General features: G+C 37.9%; 1 protein-coding gene across 1 annotated transcript; it reads right to left on the bottom strand.

Annotated features, from left to right (window-relative positions):
* Positions 1 to 216: 216 nt before the first annotated feature.
* On the bottom strand, positions 217 to 14,517 carry LOC115771507 (probable WRKY transcription factor protein 1). Its single transcript, XM_030717236.1, has 4 exons — positions 14,130 to 14,517; positions 13,696 to 13,728; positions 12,656 to 13,623; positions 217 to 313 (listed from the first exon to the last, which is right to left on the bottom strand). The coding sequence occupies exons 1-3, from the start codon at positions 14,435 to 14,437 to the stop codon at positions 12,723 to 12,725; spliced, it is 1,242 nt and encodes a 413-aa protein (XP_030573096.1). The 5' UTR covers positions 14,438 to 14,517; the 3' UTR covers positions 217 to 313; positions 12,656 to 12,722.
* Between the last annotated feature and the right edge of the window lie 9,438 nt (positions 14,518 to 23,955).

The following is a 23,955-nucleotide window of genomic DNA, read 5'->3' as shown; positions in this document are numbered from 1 at the left end:
TTTATCCTTCTAACTTTTCAAATGTTTATTTATTGCATAATCTTTCTGTATACTTTTCTCATTTTGATTATTTTTCATTTCGATTTATTTTCATTTTATCAAAATAAGTTTGCGAGCTGTAAGGATTGAAAAAGAAAACGCACGTCAATTGTATTTCTTTTAGAACTAAAGTCATAAATTTATTAATACACATTATCAGATGTCTTCTATGGCACATATACAGACTCATTTATTGCTAAACGCTGTAACGAGATTACATAACGTTTAGCCACGCCCACAATCGATGATAGCTGTTTGCTTCAGTTTAACGCAACTGCAAGAAGATAAAGTTTAATTCAAAATTATTAGCATCAATATTAAAGAAATAGGCATATAAATTCTAAACTTAAGATCGAATCGCAGTCATAAAGCTTTAATTCATTTTATGCCCAGTAAAAAAACTTAATTAATATGGAATCGATCAGTTTTAATGGTTCGCTCGTCTAATTAAAAAAGCTCACACACAGAGTTTTAGCCATAAAAACTTTTATGACCACAAAGACACGATGTAAAACGTAGCCAGGCAATTAGGCAGCAGGCAAAATCAAGAAGAAGGGCAACAGAGGAACACAGAATGAAAACCAAATATTATTATGGACGGGAAAAGCCCTTTGGATGACAAGTGCCAAAAATGTACCGAGCTGTAATCGGACACTTGCCCACATAACTCGCAGGCCTTTTTCAAATTTTCCTCCCTTTTTTTCCATCTTTTTTCTGACATTGAACTGATAATAGATCGAAACAACTAACCACTTGCATGACACGCTGTTAACTGAAGGGTTTTCGCCTAATGAAAGTTACAACGGGAAAATACATAAGTTGTTCGGCCGGCAATGATATATTCGGGCATATCTCGTACTCATATCTTAAATAGCTCTAGCTTCAGTACAATCTTATATTGAATTAACTATTTAAGTAGTGAAAAAATATGAAAGCCCTTTACGTGTGAAGATGGCTTGTTTCTTTTCACTTGACTTTCCACGCATTGCGGCGGATTTCATAAAATAAATTCACAAAACACCTAACAATTAATTGTTTCTGTTGAGCTTTCACGTAATAAGTAAAGTAAGACACAACTAAAGTGCAGACATCTTTTAAAGTTGGTCAATTACTTGTAAAACAAAAAAACAGTTGAAATTTTTCACCCATTTTACGAGCGTGAGGGTGAATTGCCAAAGTCCCACTCAGTGATATTATGAATTTACAGTTAATAAATTCAGCTGTCAGCAGCCAGAGGTACAACCTCTTTAGGCACTCGTTGGGTTAGAGGGTATTTGCAAAAGGCAGAAGTGAAGAGCAGAGAATAACAGACGCCACACACTTGACATGTGTGTGTGAGTGTGTGTCCCTGGAGCTAGAGTAAAAAAAATAGTAGAGATGGAGACTAGATAGATACTAGATACTAGAATGTGTGTGTGTGTGTGTGTGTGTGTGTGTGTGTGTGTGTGTGTGTGTGCTGTGGATTTTACGCACTGCTAAATAAGCAATTTGCAAAATGTCCAAACCAATAACATAACAAATGACAGTGGCTCCAACAGCGTTGCGGTTAGCTGACTGGATAACTGGCTGGCTTGCTTGGGTTTTGGTTTGGTTCGGTTTGGTTTGGTCTCGTTTGTCTAGGTTGCAAGATGACAGCTGCAGCTGCAGCTGAAGCTGAACCTGATGCTCCGGCTGCAGCTTTAGTTGGATGGCTAATGAAAATAAAGGCTAAGGCAACCAAATGCCAGCCATGCTGTGTCGTGGGGCACACGTCGCAGCACACGGGCGAGTGTGAAAGTTTTTCTTGTGTCAACCCGTGTGGCTGCAAAATATTTGGTTTGATTGGTTCACCCGCCCAGTCTCAGTGTCTCCGCATGTAAAGCCAAGCCAAGTGGTTTATTCAAATGCCACCGCATTTTGCGAACTCTCAAAGCGTTTGCCCTTGGGGTGTCGCAACCACAAAGGGTTCTAATAAAGAAAGAAAAGGAAAAAAATTGTATGGAAACTTGCAGGTGTCAGCAATTGACACATTTGAGCAAAGAGTTTAGGGAAACGGGGAGTTGGTAATTGAGTTATAAGGGCGCCCAAGCTAAACTTTGGAGCATATCAAATGGCATTTGATAGCGAATGTTTAATGATAGAAACTAAACACAAAAATGGTTTCATATTTGAAGAGCAAACTATTGTACATGCACATAAATGTAGTAGCATTCAACAATCTATGCAACATAACTCTTTTTCAAGCTTTTTCCTACATGAGTTGGCTTTGAATTGTAAAGCTCTTATAGCTAAAATATTCCAGTTGTTGTCTTGCCTTGCAAAAATCTCATTAATTGGCAAACGCACCGCAACGAGACAATAGACAGGCGCCATGTTGATAATGCCAGGCTCTTAATGTGCCACATGCCAGCTCCTAAAGGCACACTTTGAATATTTAAAGCCAAGCCAAAAACAGTGCACCACAGTATTTTGGATAGGCCTACGACAACGTCGCCAACGTTGACAACGTCAACAGCATCAACAGCATCAACACAACCGCAAAACATCAAACTGCGTTGCAGCAGCAGGCAAATGGTTGGTTGGACCTCGACCAGGGGCCATGGCAGGGGCAACTTCGAGGTTACGAAGGCTAAACGCAAAGCCGTATAATTTACAGCACACCTCAGTAGGCAGGGTGTGGGCTCAACTAGACACGAGATAACGTACAGTGGGCCAAATGCATAACAGCCACATCACAAACTAATCTAATGATGTCATATGCAAATGAATTTCATAAAAACATTTTTAATAAAAAGGGAAACCTATTTCTATAAGAACGCTAAATCAGTGTAGAGGCAAAAAAAGGCCCAAGGCTAGATTAATGAAAATTATATGAACGAAATGTGGAAAATATGTTTTTATAGCCGCAAACTAAAATAAAACGAGAACGTGAGAATATCTTCGATACGCTGAAAATTTAATAACCTTTTAGACAGTTGGCTTAAGGTTTTGCAGATATGTGAGAATTGTTAAGCTATAATTTCAGAACCTACTTTTCGAGCAAACGTTTCTATGGCAGCTAACTTAAAGCTATAGTCCGATGTGTATACAATTTACATTTATGTGGACAGCATAGTAAACATAAACGTAAAATGCTGGTTTTTGGCAAGATATCTTTTGAAACAAAAAAATTTTCCATAGAAGAACTTACTTTCCGACCGATCGTTCCTATGGCAGCTATATGATAAAGTGGTTCCGACAGCTGCAAAGTTTCAATACAAAATGACTAAAAACTGAGAGACAAGTGAACATTGAGGCAAACAGGCGGGCGGACAAATGAACAGACCGACATGGCTATATGAACTGGGCAGTTAATGCTGATCTAGAATATATATACCTTACGCATCTATTGACAGAACTATCATATCCCCAACAAGGGTATATAACTTGATGCCGAGTCAACATGGATGAGTATCCATGAGTATGCTTCTGAGGGGTAAATGTAGTTGTGATATTTAGAGAATAGATTAATATTTTCATGTTCTCATATATTTTATCGCTTTGCTTGTTAATTACTTATTTAATATTTGGTAGCGTGTTCCACTGTGCCACGATGGTTAGTCCGCACATTGATGCATTTGACAGCGGCGACGAGGGGGGCGTGTCTAAACACCTACACCGATGATAATGGGGCTACGTCTGTTTATGAATGTAATGTTGACCAGTGACGACGATGACGATGACGATGACGATGATGATGACGATGACAGGACGCATAATTGCCGCTGTGCATCTTGAAGTCATGCGGCGTTTTGTCCAGCCGGAGCTGGACTGGTTTTAAGTGAAGCAACAGACGTGCCGGAAATCAACTTAACACAACCGCAAAAGCGCAATCTCCTTTTTGGTGTACCAGCCACAATGCACCCCACCGATAGGTTTTAGTTTCTTTTTATTTGCACAGCCCCCTTTTTTGTCTCCTTTTATTGCTGGCTGTGCTGTTGTTGCGTGTGTTGTCATTTCGGATAATTGGTGTGTCCATGTTGGCCATTGGAGCAATGACTGCTCTGGCTGCTCCCCGGCTGCACATTAAGTTGCGCTCCGGCCCCCCACACAAAATTGAGTTAATGATGCTTCGGTGCAGCGACTGCATACCCGACGTTGCGGCGACATTTGCTACGCACCCAGCTAGAGTTTTGGAGTCCATTGGAGTCAGCTGCTCCCTGTGGTCCCATAATGATGTGGTGCAGTCGTCTGTGCCGAGTGCTGGCTATTTTGCATGTGCGAATTGTTTCAACGCATTTGGCGGACATGTTTTATCGCCTGTTGGCGCCTTGAAGTATGCACTCCAAGAATAACAAACTATTCCCAAACACTTTTCAATTAATTTTGAATCTTTAAATGTAAGAGATTTGCATTTAACATCTCTGGACTGCATCTAAGACTGTTATGAGAATAGGCAATAAACTAACAACAATCCTATTAGTAAAATAAAATAAATCAACAGCTAAATTTCTTTAGCTGCCAAGTAAATCTAAAGCAATGCTAAAGCAATTGCTTGTACTCTCAGCAATTGATTTAAGTTATCTGAGTAAACTCAAACAAAATAAAAACATATTCCCTTTTCCCCCCAAAGTCCAATGGGAAAACATATTAACGAAATTAAAGCAAATCAAAAATCAAATTCAATAGGCAAAGGCAAAAATGTTTAACAGTAAGCCGCACATTGAATTCCCTACTGTTAACTTTTGTCAAAAGAAGTTAAGAAAAGCTAGCACAATATTATCCCGGGAAACAAATCTCAAAATATCTATGTCGTGATATAGTATTACGATCCTTCCGATTCCGACTTAACAGCTTACCAAATTTCTCTTTTCATGAATAACTCGATGTCTGATAAAATCAGAATATCCCCTGCATAGGGTATGAATACAAAAGGCAAACAAATTGAAAAATTGAAAAATATTTTAAACAAACAGAGTACAACCGAACTCACAACAAGGGCTGCACAGTTTTCGGTTTCTGTCTTTTTGGCTATTAATCAAAACAAATAGCTGAAGAGAAATTAAATATTTAATTACCACTCAACAAGAGCTTTTGTAAATGTTTTCGTTTGGCCTGGCACGCGGTACGGAAAAGGGGGCGGATTTTCATATTCTGTAAACTGCGTTTGGGCATTTTTAAGCCCCATTTTGGTATTTCTTTGCATTTCATTAGGGAAATGCATAAACAGTTGTGCCTCCGCCTTGTGCCCACCCGGTTTTAGAGCCAATTTGAGCATCTCAAGAACTGTTGCAGGCTGGTGCAGGCGCACCTGCTGTTTTACGGTCCACGTTGATTTGCCTCTAAATATTGCTCAACGGGGGACTCCAGAGAGTCGAGTGTTGTCTGGATTTGATTGAGTCAAAGAAGAACTTACCCTGACAGTTAATGTAATTAGTCTGGCATTTCGTTGTATCATTGACGGCACCTTGAATACCCTGCGCTTACTGAATGGTTAGAGGAGGAGCTCAGCCTATTCATGCCAGCTACTGAAAATTTAAATAGTAAGTTTCGAATTGATTTCCATTTTGTTATAAATAAATATTGTAACTATATGGTTCTTCAGCTCGCAAAGAGTGGACTCTACTCTGATCCACTTACAGGGTATTTTCTTGCCAAGCAGTCGCAAGCGGCACACTCGGCACTTGTTAGTGGTAATTAATTGTGTATCAACAAAACGAAATGACAAGCAAATTGCCAAAAATATTTCAAAGTCCACATTTCTGTACTCGAGCTGACCAATTGACAGCAGTTGTTTCCGTCGCTTGGCTTCGAATAAAATTGAAAACGCATTTGCCAATTTATAAATGTTGTGTACTTTCATTTCAATTGATTTCGTTTCGTTTCGATTCGCTTGGCAAATGCCGCAAAATAGCAACAAATATTATTTTAAATGCTGCTCGGCTTTTACGGCAATCAATTTCTGTGGCTCTACCTGATATAACATTAATGCTATCCAATACCCAAAATATCACCAACTGTTTGTGTACACTCAATTATTTTTTAGTACATGTGTAGATAGTTCGTAAACACGCAGGCTTTAAAGCAATGCCTTAAAGAATAAGTCGTTAAATCTTTTTTAAGCCAACAAGCTCTGAACAAATAAAAAAAAGGAGCTATTACTATAAAGCTGATGGCAGAAGGAGACGAAGAATAGAGCCTAGAAAGCATTATACTTATATTCGGCATAAATTTATTTTGTTTAGAGGAAAATTCTTCGCTTTTGTAAAATGTATTTGTAGCATTATGTTTTCTGATATTATTTTCGCCAGTATTTCCTAGCGATATCTTCTACTAGTTCCTATATGTTATCATGGTTGTATTTTTCATAACATACTTATATTCCAGCTTGTCATATTAAATGTTAACTTTCCCTTGTTTTTTTCTTAGTTCAAATCATTTTTAAGAAATCAAAACATTTAATACTACAAAAACTTGTAAAATATTTACAAGCAGCATCTGCTGCTGATGAAACTTTATAAGGACTTCTGCTGATAAAACTTTTAATTAACAGGCCGTTGCATTTTTTAAGTCAAGGATAAACGTCACCAAATATTTACATATCCTTCTAAAAAAAAAATAAATAAATAAAACAAGCAGTAATAAATTCAAAAAACACTCAACACTGATTATCCAAAGCGAAAAGTTGAAATCTTTTGGACGGGTTGCAACCAAAGCTAATGACGATGATTTTAATGAAATACTTAAACAAGTTTTCTCAGCTCTGAGCCAAGCGGGACAGCTGCTTGACGGCAATCAAAATTATGAATTCATGAAAATTTACAAAAATTTCAAGCACTTCTGTTGACTTTAGAATCCGTTTGCCAAGTTATGAGCACATCCAGAAGGTAAACTTGCATAACATCTACAGCAATAAATTTTGCAATTATTTGAGTAGCAACGAGACGGAGACAGAGAAAGACATTGAGAAAAAGAGTGTGTGTGTGTGGGGGGGAGAGAAGCTGGCGATTGTGTGGCCAAGGCGCCATTTTTAGTGCCGGCCATTGCATGACAAAATGGCGCCAACTGGCGTCAGTTTTACGCCCGATTGATGTGCAATATATTCAAAACGCGTTGCAGCCATTGGGTAAAAATAAACCAATGACACTAGCTGAAAGTAGGGCTAAAAGCTTGGATTGATCCAGCAAAAGAAAATAGCAATAAAAACCTAAACGAAAATATATAAGCTAAGTGGAGCTTTAAATGCGCCCTTTTGAATTAGTTGTAGCTTGCTTGTCTTTCAAATTTGAAGACTTCCTAGTGTTGCAAAGTAACATAAAATGGAATTTGCAAAATAAAGCTTAAGACTCTGGAAAAACAGAATACCCAGCATTGAGAAATGATTCATTAATTGTTATTTAATTTTTCGATGCTAGCATTGAGAGAATGCATAGAAATTGTTATTGCTTTGAACGGCTAGTTAGTCTTTTAAATCTGAAGGATTTCTAGTGTTGTAAAATTACATAAAATGATGTGGAAAGCAAGGTTTAAAAGTTAGGAAAAAAGAGGATACCATTGAGAAATTATTGATAAAGAAATATTCAATATTAAGATGCTATGCATAGGGAAAAAGGTGTACCCAAATTTAACAAAAGCTTTTTTTGCAATGCTTTACAACACTGTATTTTTAAGCCCTCCCAGGCTGGCATTGAGCATCAATTTCAGCCAATGTCAATATGTAGAACTAATGTAGGTAACTCAAATTAATCGCTGGCAAAGGAGCTGACAAATCCATTTCTAAAACGATTTTATTGGCAGTAGATTTTTTTTTCATTTGGCTGGTTGGGAGGGTTTTGGGGCGACTGTTGCCAGTTTTATGATTGCAGCGCACGTCGAAGACGCTGCACGTCATCAATTCTTTTGACATGTCCTGCGGCCATTAAGCCTGAGTTGAAGGAGACGACGACAACGTTGCCACAGAGTACTCAATGCAGAGTCGTGGGTCGTTTGTGTGTGTGTGTGTATGTGCGTGTGTGTGTGTGTCTGCGTTTCCGCTGCCTTTCCGTTGGCTTTTCCCTATGGCTGCGTCTCAAATTAACCTGATACCAGCCACTGCTTTACGTATGCTGTCAAATATCCCAAACGCAGGCGGAAGCCTTTACCAGTCATCAGCCAGTCGGCAGGCAACAGCGGAAGCGTATCGGAGGCGCCTCCTGCTCATTAAAAATGCAATAGTCCATAGAGAACTCTGTGCGCCTGGCTACATGAATAACCCGGGCTGCCATTGACTGCTTATTGTATAACTTGCCCATATTAATGGCTTTCAATATTGATAATCCTCACGGCCAGCATCTTTTGTGCTCTGTGCTCTGTACTCTGAAGGTCTGATGGTCTGCAATTGGTTGCCTCATTTGTGCTTCAGTCTGGTCACATCTGATCCTGGCATTCAATTATCTATCGGTATATCGTGTTGCATGCAGCCTTGTAACTGCTGCAAGAATGCTCTGTCTCCTATATGAAACCCCAATTTGTATCATTTGTGTATTGGCCAACTATAATTATGCTAATGTTTATAAATATGTGTATGTGTACTATACAATATTATCAGATGTGGATCTGCTATTCAATAATAGATGTATACAAATAAGCTTTTGATTAGCTAAAACCAAGACAAGGGCCACACATTGTAATAATTCTAATGAATATATTTAACTGCTTGCCACACACATATTCAGACTTTCAGCAAATTTGCGATTGGCTATGAGAAATGTTAAAATAATTATTATTATTATTAACTATATCAAAATTTAAGCTAAGTAAGACTCGGCACACCGTAAACCCCAAATCCTATAAATCAGTAAAGTTTTCAAATATTTTAAAAAGCTTTGCGGTGTTTTTTTGTTTTGTTTAAATAACGGAGCCAACAAAATTATGATGAGCATACGGAAAAAAATGAAAAGCAACATATTAATCAAATAGATGCGTTTCTATTATGGCTGAAAAGTTTAGGCTGACGAGCAGTACGCGGGCAAGGCGGGCAGACCCAGCTTTAGCCCTCTGCCTCTGCTCTTATATACTGACAGCAGCAGCAGCAGCAGCGAAATCCATTAAAGTTTTACGACCAGTGTAAACATTAACTTGCATATGCAATTTTATGTGCAAAGGGCTAAACGCCGCGGGCTGTGCAACTGTTTCCTAACTCGGGCGCCATTTCCAGCTAACCCATCCACGAGCTGGAGAGGCTCTGGCTATAGCCGCTTTTATCTAGGGCCTTAGACATTGTTGCCAACTGTGATTCAATTGCTTTTGCCTTTTTTGGTAACACTAAAGCAACAAAATTGTAAAAAATATCTAATGGGAAATTCGGGCCAGGAAGTGTTTCATTTAAATACTGTAACTTCCGGACAATAAGATAGCAAAAGAGAGTATGAGAGAGAGAGAGAGCGCGAGAGAGGATGAATGAGAAAAGAGAGTGATAGAAAGAGACAGCGCGAGAGACATAGATATGGATCCTGAGATTTGAGATTTCGTATAGAGAATTATGACATGATCGACCATTTTTTGTTTTTAGTTTATATTATATTTTATATATTATAGTTTTATAATTTATTAATTATGTCTTTTTTTGTAAATAACACATTTTTTTTATATTTTTCATATAAATTATTTATTTTATATTTAATTTTAAAGCTGTAAGTTTTGCATTTTATATTTCATATGTTATATTTAAAATTTTATGTTACTTTTAATTTATAATTAATTTAATTTATTTTATATTTAATATTCTATATTTCTTACATTTTGTATTTTACATTATATATTTTATGTTCAATATTTTAAATTTTGCATTTAATATTATATAATTAATATTCTATCTTTTATTTGTATGTCTTAAGTTTTGCAGTTTATATATCATATTTTATAATTCGTATATTTTATTTTATATTTCAATATTTATTCGACAAAGCTTCTTGAGATTTTTCTGAACTTTAAAAAAATTTGGCCAGTTCTTTTAAGAGTTTAGAGATAAACTAAGAATTTATAGCTTAAGAATTCTTTAAGTCGAGTGTCTTTTTATATGTTAAACATTATGTATTTTGAATATTAGAAATATTTAATTAATTAATAATTCAATTATATTGCCTTTCTGTTTTGCCTTCCCCATATTTTACACTTGTTAGCATAATACATTTTTTCCCGCAGTTTTTTGAATCAAAGTTCGTTTCTGTTTGCCCTATCAGCGACGCGCTGCGTTTCATATAACGATAATTTATGGCAAATTTATAATGTTGTAAGTGCCAACAAACTTGCTGAAACTATCCATAAAAGGCGACACACACACACACACACACATAAGCCACCCACTGTGCCGTTTACTGCGCTACTTTGGCCAGAATTAAGGCTGAGCTCGTAAAGCTGTTGCCATAGATACCAGATAGCAAAGGGCGGAGATGCACTGTGGGGTGGGCGATATGGCTAGGAGCAGCATATAGACGAGGAGAGTTGACGGAAAAGCCATATCGGCATCTAAAGAGCACACACATACAGAGACAACAGAAGCGTCGCTGCATAAATATTACAAAATCGTAAATACACACGCCCAAAACTTGCGAATCTCAGCTTGTGTGCGTGAGTGTGTGTTGTGTGTGCATGTTGTGTATCCTTATTGTGTGAAGTCATTCGCACAGTTGCAGATATTTTCAACTAAAAAATCTTGAAGCATAGACAGCGCTTAGTTCGACCCAAGTTGAGGTTAGTTTTGAATATAAACAGAATATTTACAGGGTATTACCAATGACTATTTATACTGTATATGGTATTACCAAATACTTTATTATTTATACTGTCTTAGGATTTACCTAAAATAGCGCCTGAAAAATAGACTTCTATTGAGTATAAGCAAATCATTTAATAATATTGTATCCATATTGTCTTAATATGGCAATAGCTGAAATACAAGTGCATTTCCCCTAGATGGAAAATGGGTTTAAAAACTTCTTCCACAGGGTCAAATTGACAAGGATTGTTGAGAAATATATATATACATTAATTATTTTATTTTAGAATGGCGTGACTACTGCTAAACGAACCTTCCTAAGAAGCAAGGTCCAAATATCAAACTATCTTACGTATAGCAGATCTGTGAGCTAATTTATATAGTTGTTGAGGAAATCTCTGAATATATCTAACAAAGCAACTAAAAGAACTCTAGCCTAGATATGATAAGATGATTTCAATCTGTTGGCACCGACTTATCTGCTGCCTGCAGCAAAAATACCAAGAAAGATTAAGATATTTTCAAAATTTGATTAACCGATAAAAATACCCAGATGTTGTCGCTTGGCAACTATATCCCATAAATTAATCAAAGTATTCAACAAAAATATAACAATTGATCTAAGAATTACTTTTTTTCTAAGATACGTAAAAGTATCATAACTATGGCATTATAAATTATACTTGGATCTGCCATTTCTCTCTCATATTTCTCCTTTCTTATTGCCATAATTATCAAAAGCATTCCTACTATAATATTCCATTCGCCTCTTGGCTTACATTCAGTTAGCCAATTTCAAATTGAAATCGCTGCAATGTGTGAAATTTATGGGCTCGTTTCTTTTAGTTTTTTACATTTGATTATTTTTTTTTGAATTATTTTATAACATTGTCTGGGTCATTGTCCGGCATCGAATCAGTTGGGTTTCGTTCACTTGGCATGCTGCATAGCTTCGGGTGTTTTTTATTTATGCGTGAAATGCTTTTAAATTTTTTGGAAAACTTGCAACTCGCTCCGTTTTGTCGGATATGTTGCACGAGTGTCTGTGCACTTGGGCTTGTGTTTGTGTGTCTGGGCCACTTCAGCGTTCGGAAATTAAAACTTTTTTATGGTCTTGGCATGTTGTGTGTGCAAAATGCAAAAAAAAAAAGGCAAATGTGTACATAAATTTAAATATATTGTTGTTACTTGCCACGAATTCAAGTGGCGACCACACAAATTGGTCAAACTAATAAATTTTGTGGAACTTAACTAGTTTTACAAGTTTTTTAGGGCCAACAAATGCACACTCAAGCTATAAGTTAATAGAAACATCGCAAAACTTGGACACAGTAAAAATGTTTGAGAGAAAGTTGAATGTTCTGAGCAACTTATTAAATAGTGGGAGATGAATTTATAAAAGCTCATATTTATTTCTTGTTTAATATAATATTTAAAGAGTGTAGATTTCTTAAATGGAAGTGATATGCAAACAAATGTATCATGATTTAAAAAGCGCATTAAAAAGCTTTTATTTAGCTTTAAGTATTTTAGTATAGCTTTTGTTGTTTTACTAAATATAAAGAAAAAATATGCCATACGTATCAAGCTCATTTAAATTATTTGATGCGCTTTCAAATGTTTAAGCGGAGCTTTTGTTGTATATAACATAGATTTAACGTGCTTTTAAATGAATAATCAGAGCTTTTGTTGTATATTGCACCATATAAAGCACACTGAAAAAGCTTTAATGTGACTTGAACCAATGAAGCTAAACTTTCGCTTAAAATATTTCGTAATATTTTACAAAAACCTTGTAAAGTCTACAATGCTCAAAGCTCAAAGTTTAGTGGCAGGTTCAAACCCCCTCTATTTTCATTGGGTATAGAAAAGGCCTAGGCTCTGTTTTTCTTGGTTACTTACCCGTCGCTCACACAGCTAGCACGGATTAGATCCCTCGATTCACGTGGCGAACTGCACTTTCCACTCCTCACTTCTCGGCAATTAGCAGTAGGATCTTGTTCATCAGCTCATTGGCTACCGTTTCGTGCAGGGTATTCAGTCGTGCGGCAAGAAAGTCACCAAACTTGATGTAGAGCAGCTCCCGGGGACTAGGCTGATGGCGCGCACTTGTCGCGCCGGCGCCAGTGAAGCTGCTGCCAGGCGAGAGTTGACCGTCGGCGGCGAGCATATTAACGCCGGATTTGGGCGGACAGGCCGTCCGGTCCTCAACGTCATCCTCATCATCGTCGTACTCCAAATCGTCGTCATCGTCATCCTCCAAGTCACCAGCATCCACGTCGATCAGCTCGTTGTTGGTACTGATAATCAGATGCGGCGGTGGCGTTGCATAGAGCCCGCTCCCGCCGCCCCCCTTGGCCACCCGAAGGCGTTCCTTCAACTGCTGCTTGGTCTGCGGTCGTATGGTGGCCAATTTCTGGCGCGACTTGAACGCCGACCGACTGCTCGTCTCGTCTGGCGAGTCTGGCTCGTCCTTGATGTAAATGGAGGGTGAACTGCTGCACGAACGCGAACTGCTGCACAGCTGCACCGCAGCTGGCGATGTGGCCGGCATTGGGGCAACTGTCAGGGGCAGGACAATGGCTGGCGTTGTCTTCTGCAGCGATGTCAATGTCACGTCCGGCTGCAGTTGAAGCGCCTGCAGATGCTGTGCCTGCTGCTGCAGCCCGACGGGCAACTGGCTAATGCTGGGCAGGATTGGCGGCGCTTGACTAACTGTTGCGATGTTCGCTTTCAATGGCTGATTGTTGGGATTGTTTGGATCGCTGGGCGCGAAATATTGGTATTCATCGTGAGCCACGCTATTGTTGTTGTTATTGCTGTTGCTGTTGCTATTTGTATTGTTGTTGTTGTTGTTGTTATTGTTGCTGCTGATATTTGCATTGTTGTTGTTGCTAGCATTGTTTGTGTTGTTGTTGTTATTGTTGTTGTTGGCGGCAGACTCCACGGAAGTGTTCTTGATGCGCTCACGAGATCTATTGGGAATGAATCAAGAAAATAAATTAAGTATATATGTTCTGCAATAAAATGTGTGTTAATGTAAAGAACATTTTGTTTAAGCACATAGAAAAGACATTCCAACATAACAGAAGTATACAAAGAACAATATAAACGAAAAACGGCGTTGCAGATTTGTTGGTAGAATTTATTTTTTTCAAGAGCTTTTCGCTATGCAGTGTTAGAAAACAAATAAAATATTAGCGTGAGTTCAGCGTATCTAGTGTTAATAAAAAACACTGAAAATATGCAAAAATAAAGAAATTTTAAACATTTTTTCGCAAAAATTTCATGCACTCCTTTATTGTTGAATTTGCTTTGTTAATTTGCTATGCAAACTATTTCGATATTGTCAGTTGTTGTTGCCCATTGTACTTACTTGCGCTCCCTGATGACTTCCTTGAGAAATGCCATGGCATCGTAGTATTCCCATTTGGACTTGAAGCGCGTGGTGCCCAGCATCTTCTCGTGATTCAGCTCCCGCCTGAAGATCTCTCGGAGCGAGGTGAAGGTGCGCTGCACTCGCTCCCCGTTCACGTTGAACATGCGGCCAAGTTCGTTCCATTTGATGGCCTTCTTTTTGTCGGAGCGCTTGTAGTGGGGCAGACGGCAGTCCCAGAGTATGGGATTGAGGCGAACTAGCTCGATGAGTCGGCGCTTTTCGATGTTGTGGCGCGAGAAGGCCATGGCCAGAATAGTTCTCTCTTTCTCTCTTAACTCACTCTTAAGTGTTTGGTTGGGGTCTCTTTTGCTGCCACTACCAAAATGCGCTCTGCGCATGACACACACACACGTGTAACGCGCGCCTGTGTGTATGTGTGTGCGCGTGTGTGTGTTGGCCCCTTTTCAGATGCTGCGCAAGATGTGTGAAGTGAGAAAATCGTTAATATTATTTGTTGCCTGTTGGTCATCTGGCCGAAAAGTATGCAACGTTTCGGACACTTATTAACAGGGGTTTGGGGCGATTTGTTCATTGTTTCTGAGTCTCAAGTTCAATGAACTGAATGCCTGCATATCAATACATGCGAGGAAATTACAACGGAGGGTATTTGTTTGCCAAGAGACGTAAGAAATGCAAGTGCAATAAGAGGGTAAATCAAGTGCAATAACTATGCAAATTAGCTCAAAAATCGATTAAAATTGGGTGTAAAAACAAAATGAACTTGAAGTGCAAATAGCTGAACTAAAAACGAAATAATCCTCTATCCCAATAGTTAAAGCAATGAAAAGCCAAAACGGGCAGAATTTTGGATTTTCAAATGACTTCTGCTATTCAGATTGAAAGACTAGCATCAACTTTAACTGCTCTGGATTGTTTGAAATAACTCAAAACCGATTTTACCGATTTTGATACAGCAAAATTCAGTTTATGTCCTGTATTCTAATACATATTTCTTTATATCTTTCATCAAATTATCTATATATCTTTAAAGAAGAAAAAATATTATAATATTTTGAAAAATGATTATTTGTTAAGAAACTCGTCTTGAAAACTTAATTTCTGCTATTTGGAAAAGAAATCTTTATAAAATAAGGTTTCTTTTAACCAAACATTTTAAAAATCCCGGAAAACTATCGTTTTATTTTATTACAAAGTTTTTGCATAGTAAAAATAATTTATTCTTAAATTACTAACTCATGTTTGAAAATGATTAAGATAATATTAATAGAACAAGATCAAATTTCTCTCAACATTGTTTTGGCTTGTAAAACCTATGGGAATAGCATGTCACTATTTGATTCAGGTAAAAAAGCATGAGTATACAACGATATTATTTTATACGTAAATACATGCATATACATATGTATAAGTACTTCGCACAAACAAAGTACAATTATAAGTTAGCCAAACAAATCGTATAAAATAAACATTTCTGGCTTCGCATTCCTAGAACTCAAGCGTTGTGGTCGAGAATGTGCAGGTATATCGGCAAACAAACATATATATGTATGTATATATGTATATATACATATATATATATTAATATACATATCCATAATAGTTCTGTTCCGTTTTTTGAATCATATGAGTATGTGAAATGCGTTAGGTGTAATATTTCAACTAAAATGAAAGGGAAAAATCCCTTGATCAAAGTCAAAGTACAATTTTTAGAATTAAAATAAAATTAAATAAAATTTGTTTCTAGTTAAAACGGGTTTCTTTCCGTTCGGGAACTTTATTTGAAAGGCAGTTTCGGATTTCGGGTATTATTTATAATTAAGGGAATTTCGGGAATTTATTATAATGAAGCTAACATAGATATGAATAAAGTTGTAATATCATTTTACTAACAATTCAAGAACATTTTTCACTGAAATGGATCTACAACATTTTCTATTATATATACATACATCTATGTATATATATGATAAATATATTTTTTTAAAGTATCTCATATATTATACTTTATAAAAATAAAGTAGGACATATGTAATACGTACACTTCTTACCAATCCTTTGAGCAGCTTCCCTTCTCTCTATCGCTCTCTCTCTCTCTTTCTCTTGCTATGTCTTTCACTGTCTGTCTCACAGTGTCTTTCTCTCTCTCTCTCTCTCTCTTACGCTTGTTGTCGCTCGCAGCTTACGTAACAGATTTGCCGCCTCTTTTGCCTTCTACTTGTAATTCGTTTTTTTTTTTAGTTTTTGTTTTTTGCCAATTTATTGTTTCAACTGATTTTTAATTGTGTGCTTGTTGCAATGTCCACCACACACACACACACACACACACACACACACACACACACGCACACACACACACACTTTATGCATAAGCGCTAAAAATACGCACAACAAAGTAAGATATGCCGAGTTGCTGGTACCAAAAACAAAAAAAAAAAAAGTAAATAAGCACAAATTATAATTGATATAATAAAAACAATTTGTGCACACTTTTGCACTGTGTACACACTTGCACTTGCCCAAATTCCAATCTAATTTGCAGAAGATGAGTTTGTATATATGTTTTTGAATTAGCTGCTAATTTTTGTTAGCGGCCAATTTGTGTGTTTATTAATTGTTTTCATGAATGTTAACTGTAAAACATTTGGCGCCTCGCAGGCAACTAAAACAAGCTATTTTTTAGCTCACAAATTTAGTGGATTTTATTTTTTTCTGCTGCCGTGTTGTTTATTCATTTTGTTGTTGTATTTATTAACAATATGAGCAGCACGTTGAGAATTTATATCAATTTATTTCAATTAACAAAACAACAAAACGTTGCTTGTTATTGTTGTTATTGTTGTTGTTATTGTTGTTGCTGTTGTTGTTGCTGTGGCTGCTCGCTCGTTCGCGCGTCGCTCGGTTGCTCGGTTGCTGCCACTTGTCGCAGTGTTAGTAATTGTGGCTGTTGCTGTGTGTTGTATGAAGGCTATGCAACAACTATTTGCCACCACAAAAATCTGTAAACGATGCGAGCGCAAAATGTACCACAAAATTCACAAACACAGCTGCAGTGCGATGCGTATGTGTGCGTATGTGTGTGTATACACTCAAATAAGCGGGCGGACGCAGCGAGAGCAGCAATAACAACAACAACAACTGCACACACATACACACAAACACGAACACACAGACACAGCACAATTGCAAGCTCAATTGATATTCGTATATTATTAATTTAAAAATGTTTATTATATTTGTGCATATGTATGTATGCATGTGGTGCGTCGCTCTGACTTTGCGGCAGCCAACGTTTTGTTGCCACTTCTTGGCAGCAGCTGCTGGTCGCCGCTGTTTTTCACAACTTGCCCCACAAAACCAACTGTAAACGAACTTAAATTTTCTTGCAAATTGGCGGCGCAGCAGCCGCTGCTGAGCGCACGTAAGCCACATAGAGAGCGCCGCTCTGCCTGCTGCTGCCTGCTGCGCTCTGCCAATGTTTTTGTTTGTGTATGCAATAAGTGACACTCGCGAGAGCGAGAGAGAGAGAGTGTGAGAGAGAAAGACCCACGCGTTGTTTGGGGGCTGCGTTCGGCTCTCTTAGTTGTTATAATATGCTGCTGCTGCTGCTTCTGTTATTGTTCTTGTTGTTGTTCTTGTTGTTGTTGCTGTCGGTCCGGCTGTTTCAAATGCTGAGAGGATGCTTTTCGGTCAGCTTTCTGCTGATGTAAACAATTGGGGGAACTTTTGCGCTGTTGCCAATAAACCTAGCAACGTGTTGTCAACTGAAATGCGAAGCGGCAGCAGCTGCAGTTTTAATCGTGGCCCCTAAATCCAAATAAATGTTAGATAATCAGCCAATTTAATGCTAGATAATCATTATAATCAAAATAAGAAATCCATTCTGCGAAAACCAATCTAAATAGGAGTCTTTAGTACTTAGTTATATTGTTAGACGATATAAGACAGCGTCTTGGCCTTATAGTTCTTGAGGCTCCTCCTAGGTGATAAACGCTCTAAATATTTCCATTGAGTGATTATAGAACAAAAGAAAAGTACAGGAACTGATCACAAAGCAAATAAATGTGTAAGCACACATACTTTTATACATACGTATATAATTGAGTATATTTCTTTTTTGCTAGCCATAAATCCTCTTCATATCTGCAAACAATACAGAGCCATGAATAGAACGCAATGAACCCGCCCGCGCGCCTCAGCTTATCAACAAGCGCTTGGCAAAAGCAAATAAACAAGCAACCAAAAACTAAAACCAACGCGAAAGGGGCACGCACCCACAGACAACAACAACAACAACAATAACAAACAAATGTGAGCGAGCAAAGTAAACAAAAGAAAATCGATAATGCCCAAGATTGGCAAGAGCAGCAAAAGACGCAGCCACAGCAGCAGCAGCAGCAGCAGTAGCCACAGCAGCAGCCGCAGCAGCAACAACTTACAGTGCACATAACAAAAACAAAGCAACAAGCAGTACGAAACTGCGGCGAGTAACCGAAGAGCACAGCAAAGAGAGCACAACAGTTGAGAGCGAGGGTTGCGTTTGCCCTTGGCAGCTGGACCAAATAACTAAGTACAACGTGTGTTGGTAGCAGGCGCTAAGAGTCTGCGATTGGCAGAGGCCCCACACTGAGACTACCGTTAACAATGGCTTGTCAGCATAATAGCGTGGGAGTGCTCGGGTCTGCTCTCTTGCGTCTCTGTTACTGACATTTAACAATGCGAACAAATACAAACAATGCAAAGCACACGTACGCGCGCACACAAACGCATACACACACGCACACAAAGACAAATATTCAATTTGCCGCCTGCCACTGCCTGCAATCAACTTTATTACTCGCTGCCTCCGACGCTGCCGCAGTTGTTATTTACTTTTTGCTTCTGTCGTCGCCGTCTCGTTTGGTCATCTGAAAAATAAGCTACGCTAGCGACGTCAACGTCAACGTCAGCGTCAGCGTCGACGCCGGCATTCGCGTTTATCAATCGTTCGTTCTGTGGGCCATTACAGGCATATGCATATGCCCATCATTTTATTCCCTCCATTCGTATTGTTAGACTTATCAGCATTCATATGCGCGCATATGTTCCTGTGCATGTGTGTGTGTGCATGCTGATGCTGATGAAGCGAACAGCGCTCGACACACGGTCCAATATTTTTAATGAGATTAATTAACAACAATGCAAATATTACATCTAGTACGGGCATTTACATATGCACATCTATATATATGTTTGTCCTGACTGACTGATTGGTGGCCGATGTACAGCCCTAATCTCTGTAGCTATGTTATGTGAAGTAAGTGGAATGTAAGACGAAGTTTGGGGAAATTCCACTCGTAAATGTGACAAATTAATGATTAATCAGTTAACAACTTTTTGAGGCGTGTTTCACATACTTTTTTTACAAAGGGGGCTATTTTTGGAATATTTTTAAAATTACGTTTGTACTCCATTTCCCTTATGCCAAACGCAGAACAAGTTTACATCCCTTTACCTTATTTTTAAACACTGCTTTACTATGCGATTCTCATGAATTTAAGTTAGGCTTACGGATTTCCATGCTTGGAAGTGTTTTGAGTGTAATATAAACATTCACTCTGCTCGTGCATTCACTTAATTTGCTTTGTCAATGTAGTCATCTTCTTTTATATCTTGCACTTCTTCTTCCACTCTCTATCTTATATAATTCATAATTCATTCACCTGCTCTCGCTAATGCTGCTCTCTACTTTGTTGTTTGTTTTAAATGACATGCATTTATAAAAGTCTGCTTTAGAAAATTTGTAAATAGGAGATTATTTTCATATTTATACCATTATTAACCTATACATACATACTTATGACAATCTGCAGTCGTTTATAGAATTCCTCTTCTTTTCCTTGTTTATAACTTAACAATAGGTTTAATGCATATATTTTTTATTTTTTTGCATTTCCTTGCCATACTACAATATAAGCTTTTTGATATATTGAACCCTGCACATCATACAAATTGTCAATCAATTTCGCACTTAAGTCTTGAAATGATGTCTTAAAATAGTTTTACTACAGCTGATTGCCTTTTTACCCCAACTGTTATTCTTTATAAAGTTAGCAGCCCATTTGACTTTGAGGCGCACAGTTTTAATAGCTGGCTGTTTTTTGGCCATTTGCTTGCCATATATTTGAATCCGTAGTTGGCCTGGTCTGGTCCAATTAGCAGCGATTGGCTTGCACCCGAACAGCAAGAACAACATCATCAAGGCAAAAATATTCGAAAGTCAAATACAAAAAAATTAAAATAGGTAAAACTTTTCTGGGCGGGCGCAGTGCAAAAGTTTCTAAGTTGAAAACTTGTGAATTATTTAATATTATGCTCTGTATATAGGCGAGTTTTCTTGCATGTTTTTTTTCCCCTGCGGTCTGGCCTGGGTCAGCGCACTAAACTAGCCCGGAATGGAGTACTCTGAGTACTGAGTACTTGGCATTTTTTCAATTATGTGTCTACCATTTGCCAGCAAATTGAGGTGAAGTATTTAAAGGCAAATCGGCTTGAGGCTTGACTCATAAGCCGACTGGCGAGCAGATGAAAGACACAATTTCTGATTTGCCATTTGCCCAGACCCAGGCCAACGGATTTGGTTATCTTTCGTTCGGAGATTTTTCAGTGCCCGCTCCACCCAAAGAAACATCTTTGTGGCAGCTGCTCGCTTTCTGTTTCCATTAAAAATCCATTTAAATATTATCTTGTGCGATTTCTTTTGCCACATACGTCGCGTCGCTTCGCTTCCGTTTGACATTTAGCCAAATGACGAGACTTTCAGAAATTCGAAAGATAACTGCGCGAAGCATTTAATGAGCTATAAGCATAATTATGTGCGTTACTTATTTAACAAACTGACACAAAAATTACATAAATTCGTATCGTAATTTACTTAAGCTGCAGCTGATTGACTTTACAAATACACATATGCCAGCATTTAGATAATATTTTGTGTGCAGATTGCAATGCATTTGCCACAAATGCAATTGCAAGAGGCCACAATGAAATTAGCTGCAAATTGTTTCACTCAAATTTCACAGACAATCCAGTTTCAATAAATTATTTATCTAGGCGTTCCAGTCAAGTCAAGCGTTGCAATTTAGTTTAGTTTGACGTTGAGGCGTAAATGATATAAGCAAATGGCCTTATGATTTTAATTGGATTTGGCAAAGCTTAAATACCCCCTAGTTATATTATGAAATGCATAATAATCTATCAATTGCTGCTCAGCTATGCCCGGGGTTGGGCCAGAACAATTGATGTACGAGAAATCTGATTGAAACCCAAAATGCAGCTTTTATTCAGCTTTTCTCCTTCTTCTGGCTTCTCCTCTTTCTGGTTTCAGTTAATTCGCAATTCCGGGTTCAAATCGTTTCGGTTCAAAAGCATTTGAAGCCTTTTTTGGTTCACCACTTTAATGAAATAATTTGGTCTATTATATTAGCAAACACCTTTGAGTGCTGGCTAACAATTTAAACAGTTTGATAAAAAAAAACAAGTAAGAGGTTCTAGTCGGGAGCTCCCGACTAGGGGATACCCTGAACCCTCTTCTTCCAACATCAAATGCATAGAATATATATTATTCTATTTTAGAAGCTATATGTCAAGTTTGGTGACTCTAGCTCTTATTATTTACCAAAATTGCCCAAAAAACAGGATATCGATATCGATTCTTATCGATTGCTTGGAAACGGAGCAAGTTATCGATTATCGGAAACAAACTCGATCTGCGCGGGAACTAGGAGCATCTACATCAAGTCTCTAGCTCTTATAGGTTTTGAGATCCTAGCGATCATACATACGGACGGACGGACGGACAGACGGACGGACGGACGGACGGACGGACATGGCTAGATCGACTCGGCTATTGATGCTGATCAAGAATATATACACTTTATGGGGTCGGAGATGCTTCCTTCTGCCTGTTACATACATTTGGATTTTGCACAAATACAATATACCCTTATACCCATTTTTAATGGGTTCAGGGTTTAAAAATTAATAAAAAATAAAGAGCGAAGCGAACCATTTGGAAAATTAACATTCATAGAATTCTGAAGGTTTTGAACTGGCGACCTTTTCAAGCCGCTGCTTCACAAAGTCAAGCGCTCAATTACGTAACTTTATGTTTTGGCTCACAAAATGTTCTATTTAGCTTCTTTTTTCCCGTTTTTTTTCGCTAGCTCGCCGACGTCCATGACGAGGAGAGACGGCGAGGCTCTGGACCCAAGGCACGGCTGCCATATTGTAATTTGGCGTATTGCTACCCTGAGAAAAGCTAAAAAGGGTATAATGGTTTTGTGCAAACGTATGTAACAGGCAGAAGGCCGCATCTTTATTCCCAACAAGGGAGTTGATTTAGCTATGCCCGTATGTCTGTTAGATATGTAGATGTCTGAAAGCTTAAACTCTGATCCTCAGATGTTTCGCACAATACAAGATTATCTGAAATCATCCAAAACTTTCCTCGTTTCGTTGCAATCTATGGTAATCGATATTGAAATTCTGTGTTTTGAATTTGTGTCGGGTGTCTCTGCACGAAAACGCGCATGTGTGTCTGGATCTGCTAAATTGTTTTTGATAGCAGCTCGTCCCTGAGTTCAGGGTATCTGCTAGACGGGCACTCCTGACTACAGCACGCTTGTTTTTTATTATTTTCGGCCAAAGCAACGAAAGAAAACAAAGCAATACGAACGTTGTGCAAATAAATGCAAAATAATATTACGAAAAGTTGACTGAAAACTACCGAAAGCTGCTTCAGAGGGCGCCGGGGCTGGGGGCTGGGGGCTGTGGGCTGGGGGCGGTCGCCTTCGCCGAGTCGTTGCACTTTCTGCTGCTCAGCTGGTGCGCCTAAAAGCACACACTTCATTTCTAAATAGAATTTTGCAATTTGCCGAAAGTTTTTTATTTTTGAGATTCGCTTTTCGCTCTGCCCGTTGGCCCTTACTTGTCCATTGATTTCAATTCCAGTTTTTTGCTTATTGGCTTCTTTTGTGTGCACTTTTCTTCTTCTTGGCCTATTCGGCTGCCATTTTAATGTGCAATTTAGGAAAAATTTTATTTTGATTTGATTTTTCGGTACCACAAATAGTCTTAACGACTCTAACAATCATTGATAATAATGCAAATGCAAAGCGAAACAGCAGAGCTGCCAGAAAAGCTCATTTGATGCTAGCAAATTAGATTTTGATCGATGATTGAAATGTTTTGAAACTGGTTAACAAAAATCTTTGATTTCATCACAGAGCGTAAATTATATTGATTTAAGCAAGAACTCTTTTTTAGTAAGCTGTCAATATATATATATTCAGTTGCTTTTTATATCCTCCTAAGAATTTGTTAAATCAGGGAAACCAAGTTGGCCTGAGTAAGCATAGATAATACACTTTCATACACTCTTACACACCCAAATTTCTTTCTTATTTATTTTGTATGTGCTTGTGTTCTCATATACCAAACGACCGGGCTTAGTTCACCTTTTTAGTAACTTTTTTTGCTGCGCTCTAAATTGAATAAAAATAGTATTTTTAATCATTGCCTTACTATGCGATTCTCATTGGTTCACCATTCTTACATATACATATATATATTTATACATAAGATATAAAAGTTTTTATTGAAGGAATCGTGACCTAGACACAGGTTTTATATCCGACTGTTTCCTCACTTGAAATAAATATGATGCAAGATCGTTTTTCGTGAATAAACTTTATTATTCATTATGCTTTGGGGAGTACAAATGAAAAACTAAGGGTAATAGTATTTAAGGAGAATGGAAACGGGT

This window comes from Drosophila novamexicana, unplaced genomic scaffold (assembly GCF_003285875.2).
Source record: "Drosophila novamexicana strain 15010-1031.04,08,12 unplaced genomic scaffold, DnovRS2.1 tig00000072-arrow-arrow-pilon, whole genome shotgun sequence".
NCBI classification, from domain to species: Eukaryota; Metazoa; Arthropoda; class Insecta; order Diptera; family Drosophilidae; genus Drosophila; species Drosophila novamexicana.
The sequence above is the reverse complement of the archived record's forward strand: the minus strand, read 5'-3'. Positions and strand labels throughout refer to the sequence as shown.

Coding starts and splice junctions, on each gene's coding strand:
- LOC115771507 (XM_030717236.1), bottom strand. CDS start 14,437: ATGGCCTTCTCGCGCCACAACATCGAAAAGCGCCGACTCATCGAGCTA. Junction 13,729..14,129: donor GAAGTCATCAGGGAGCGCAA/GTAAGTACAATG, acceptor CATTCCCAATAG/ATCTCGTGAGCGCATCAAGA. Junction 13,624..13,695: donor ATCAAGAACACTTCCGTGGA/GTCTGCCGCCAA, acceptor TGCAAATATCAG/CAGCAACAATAACAACAACA.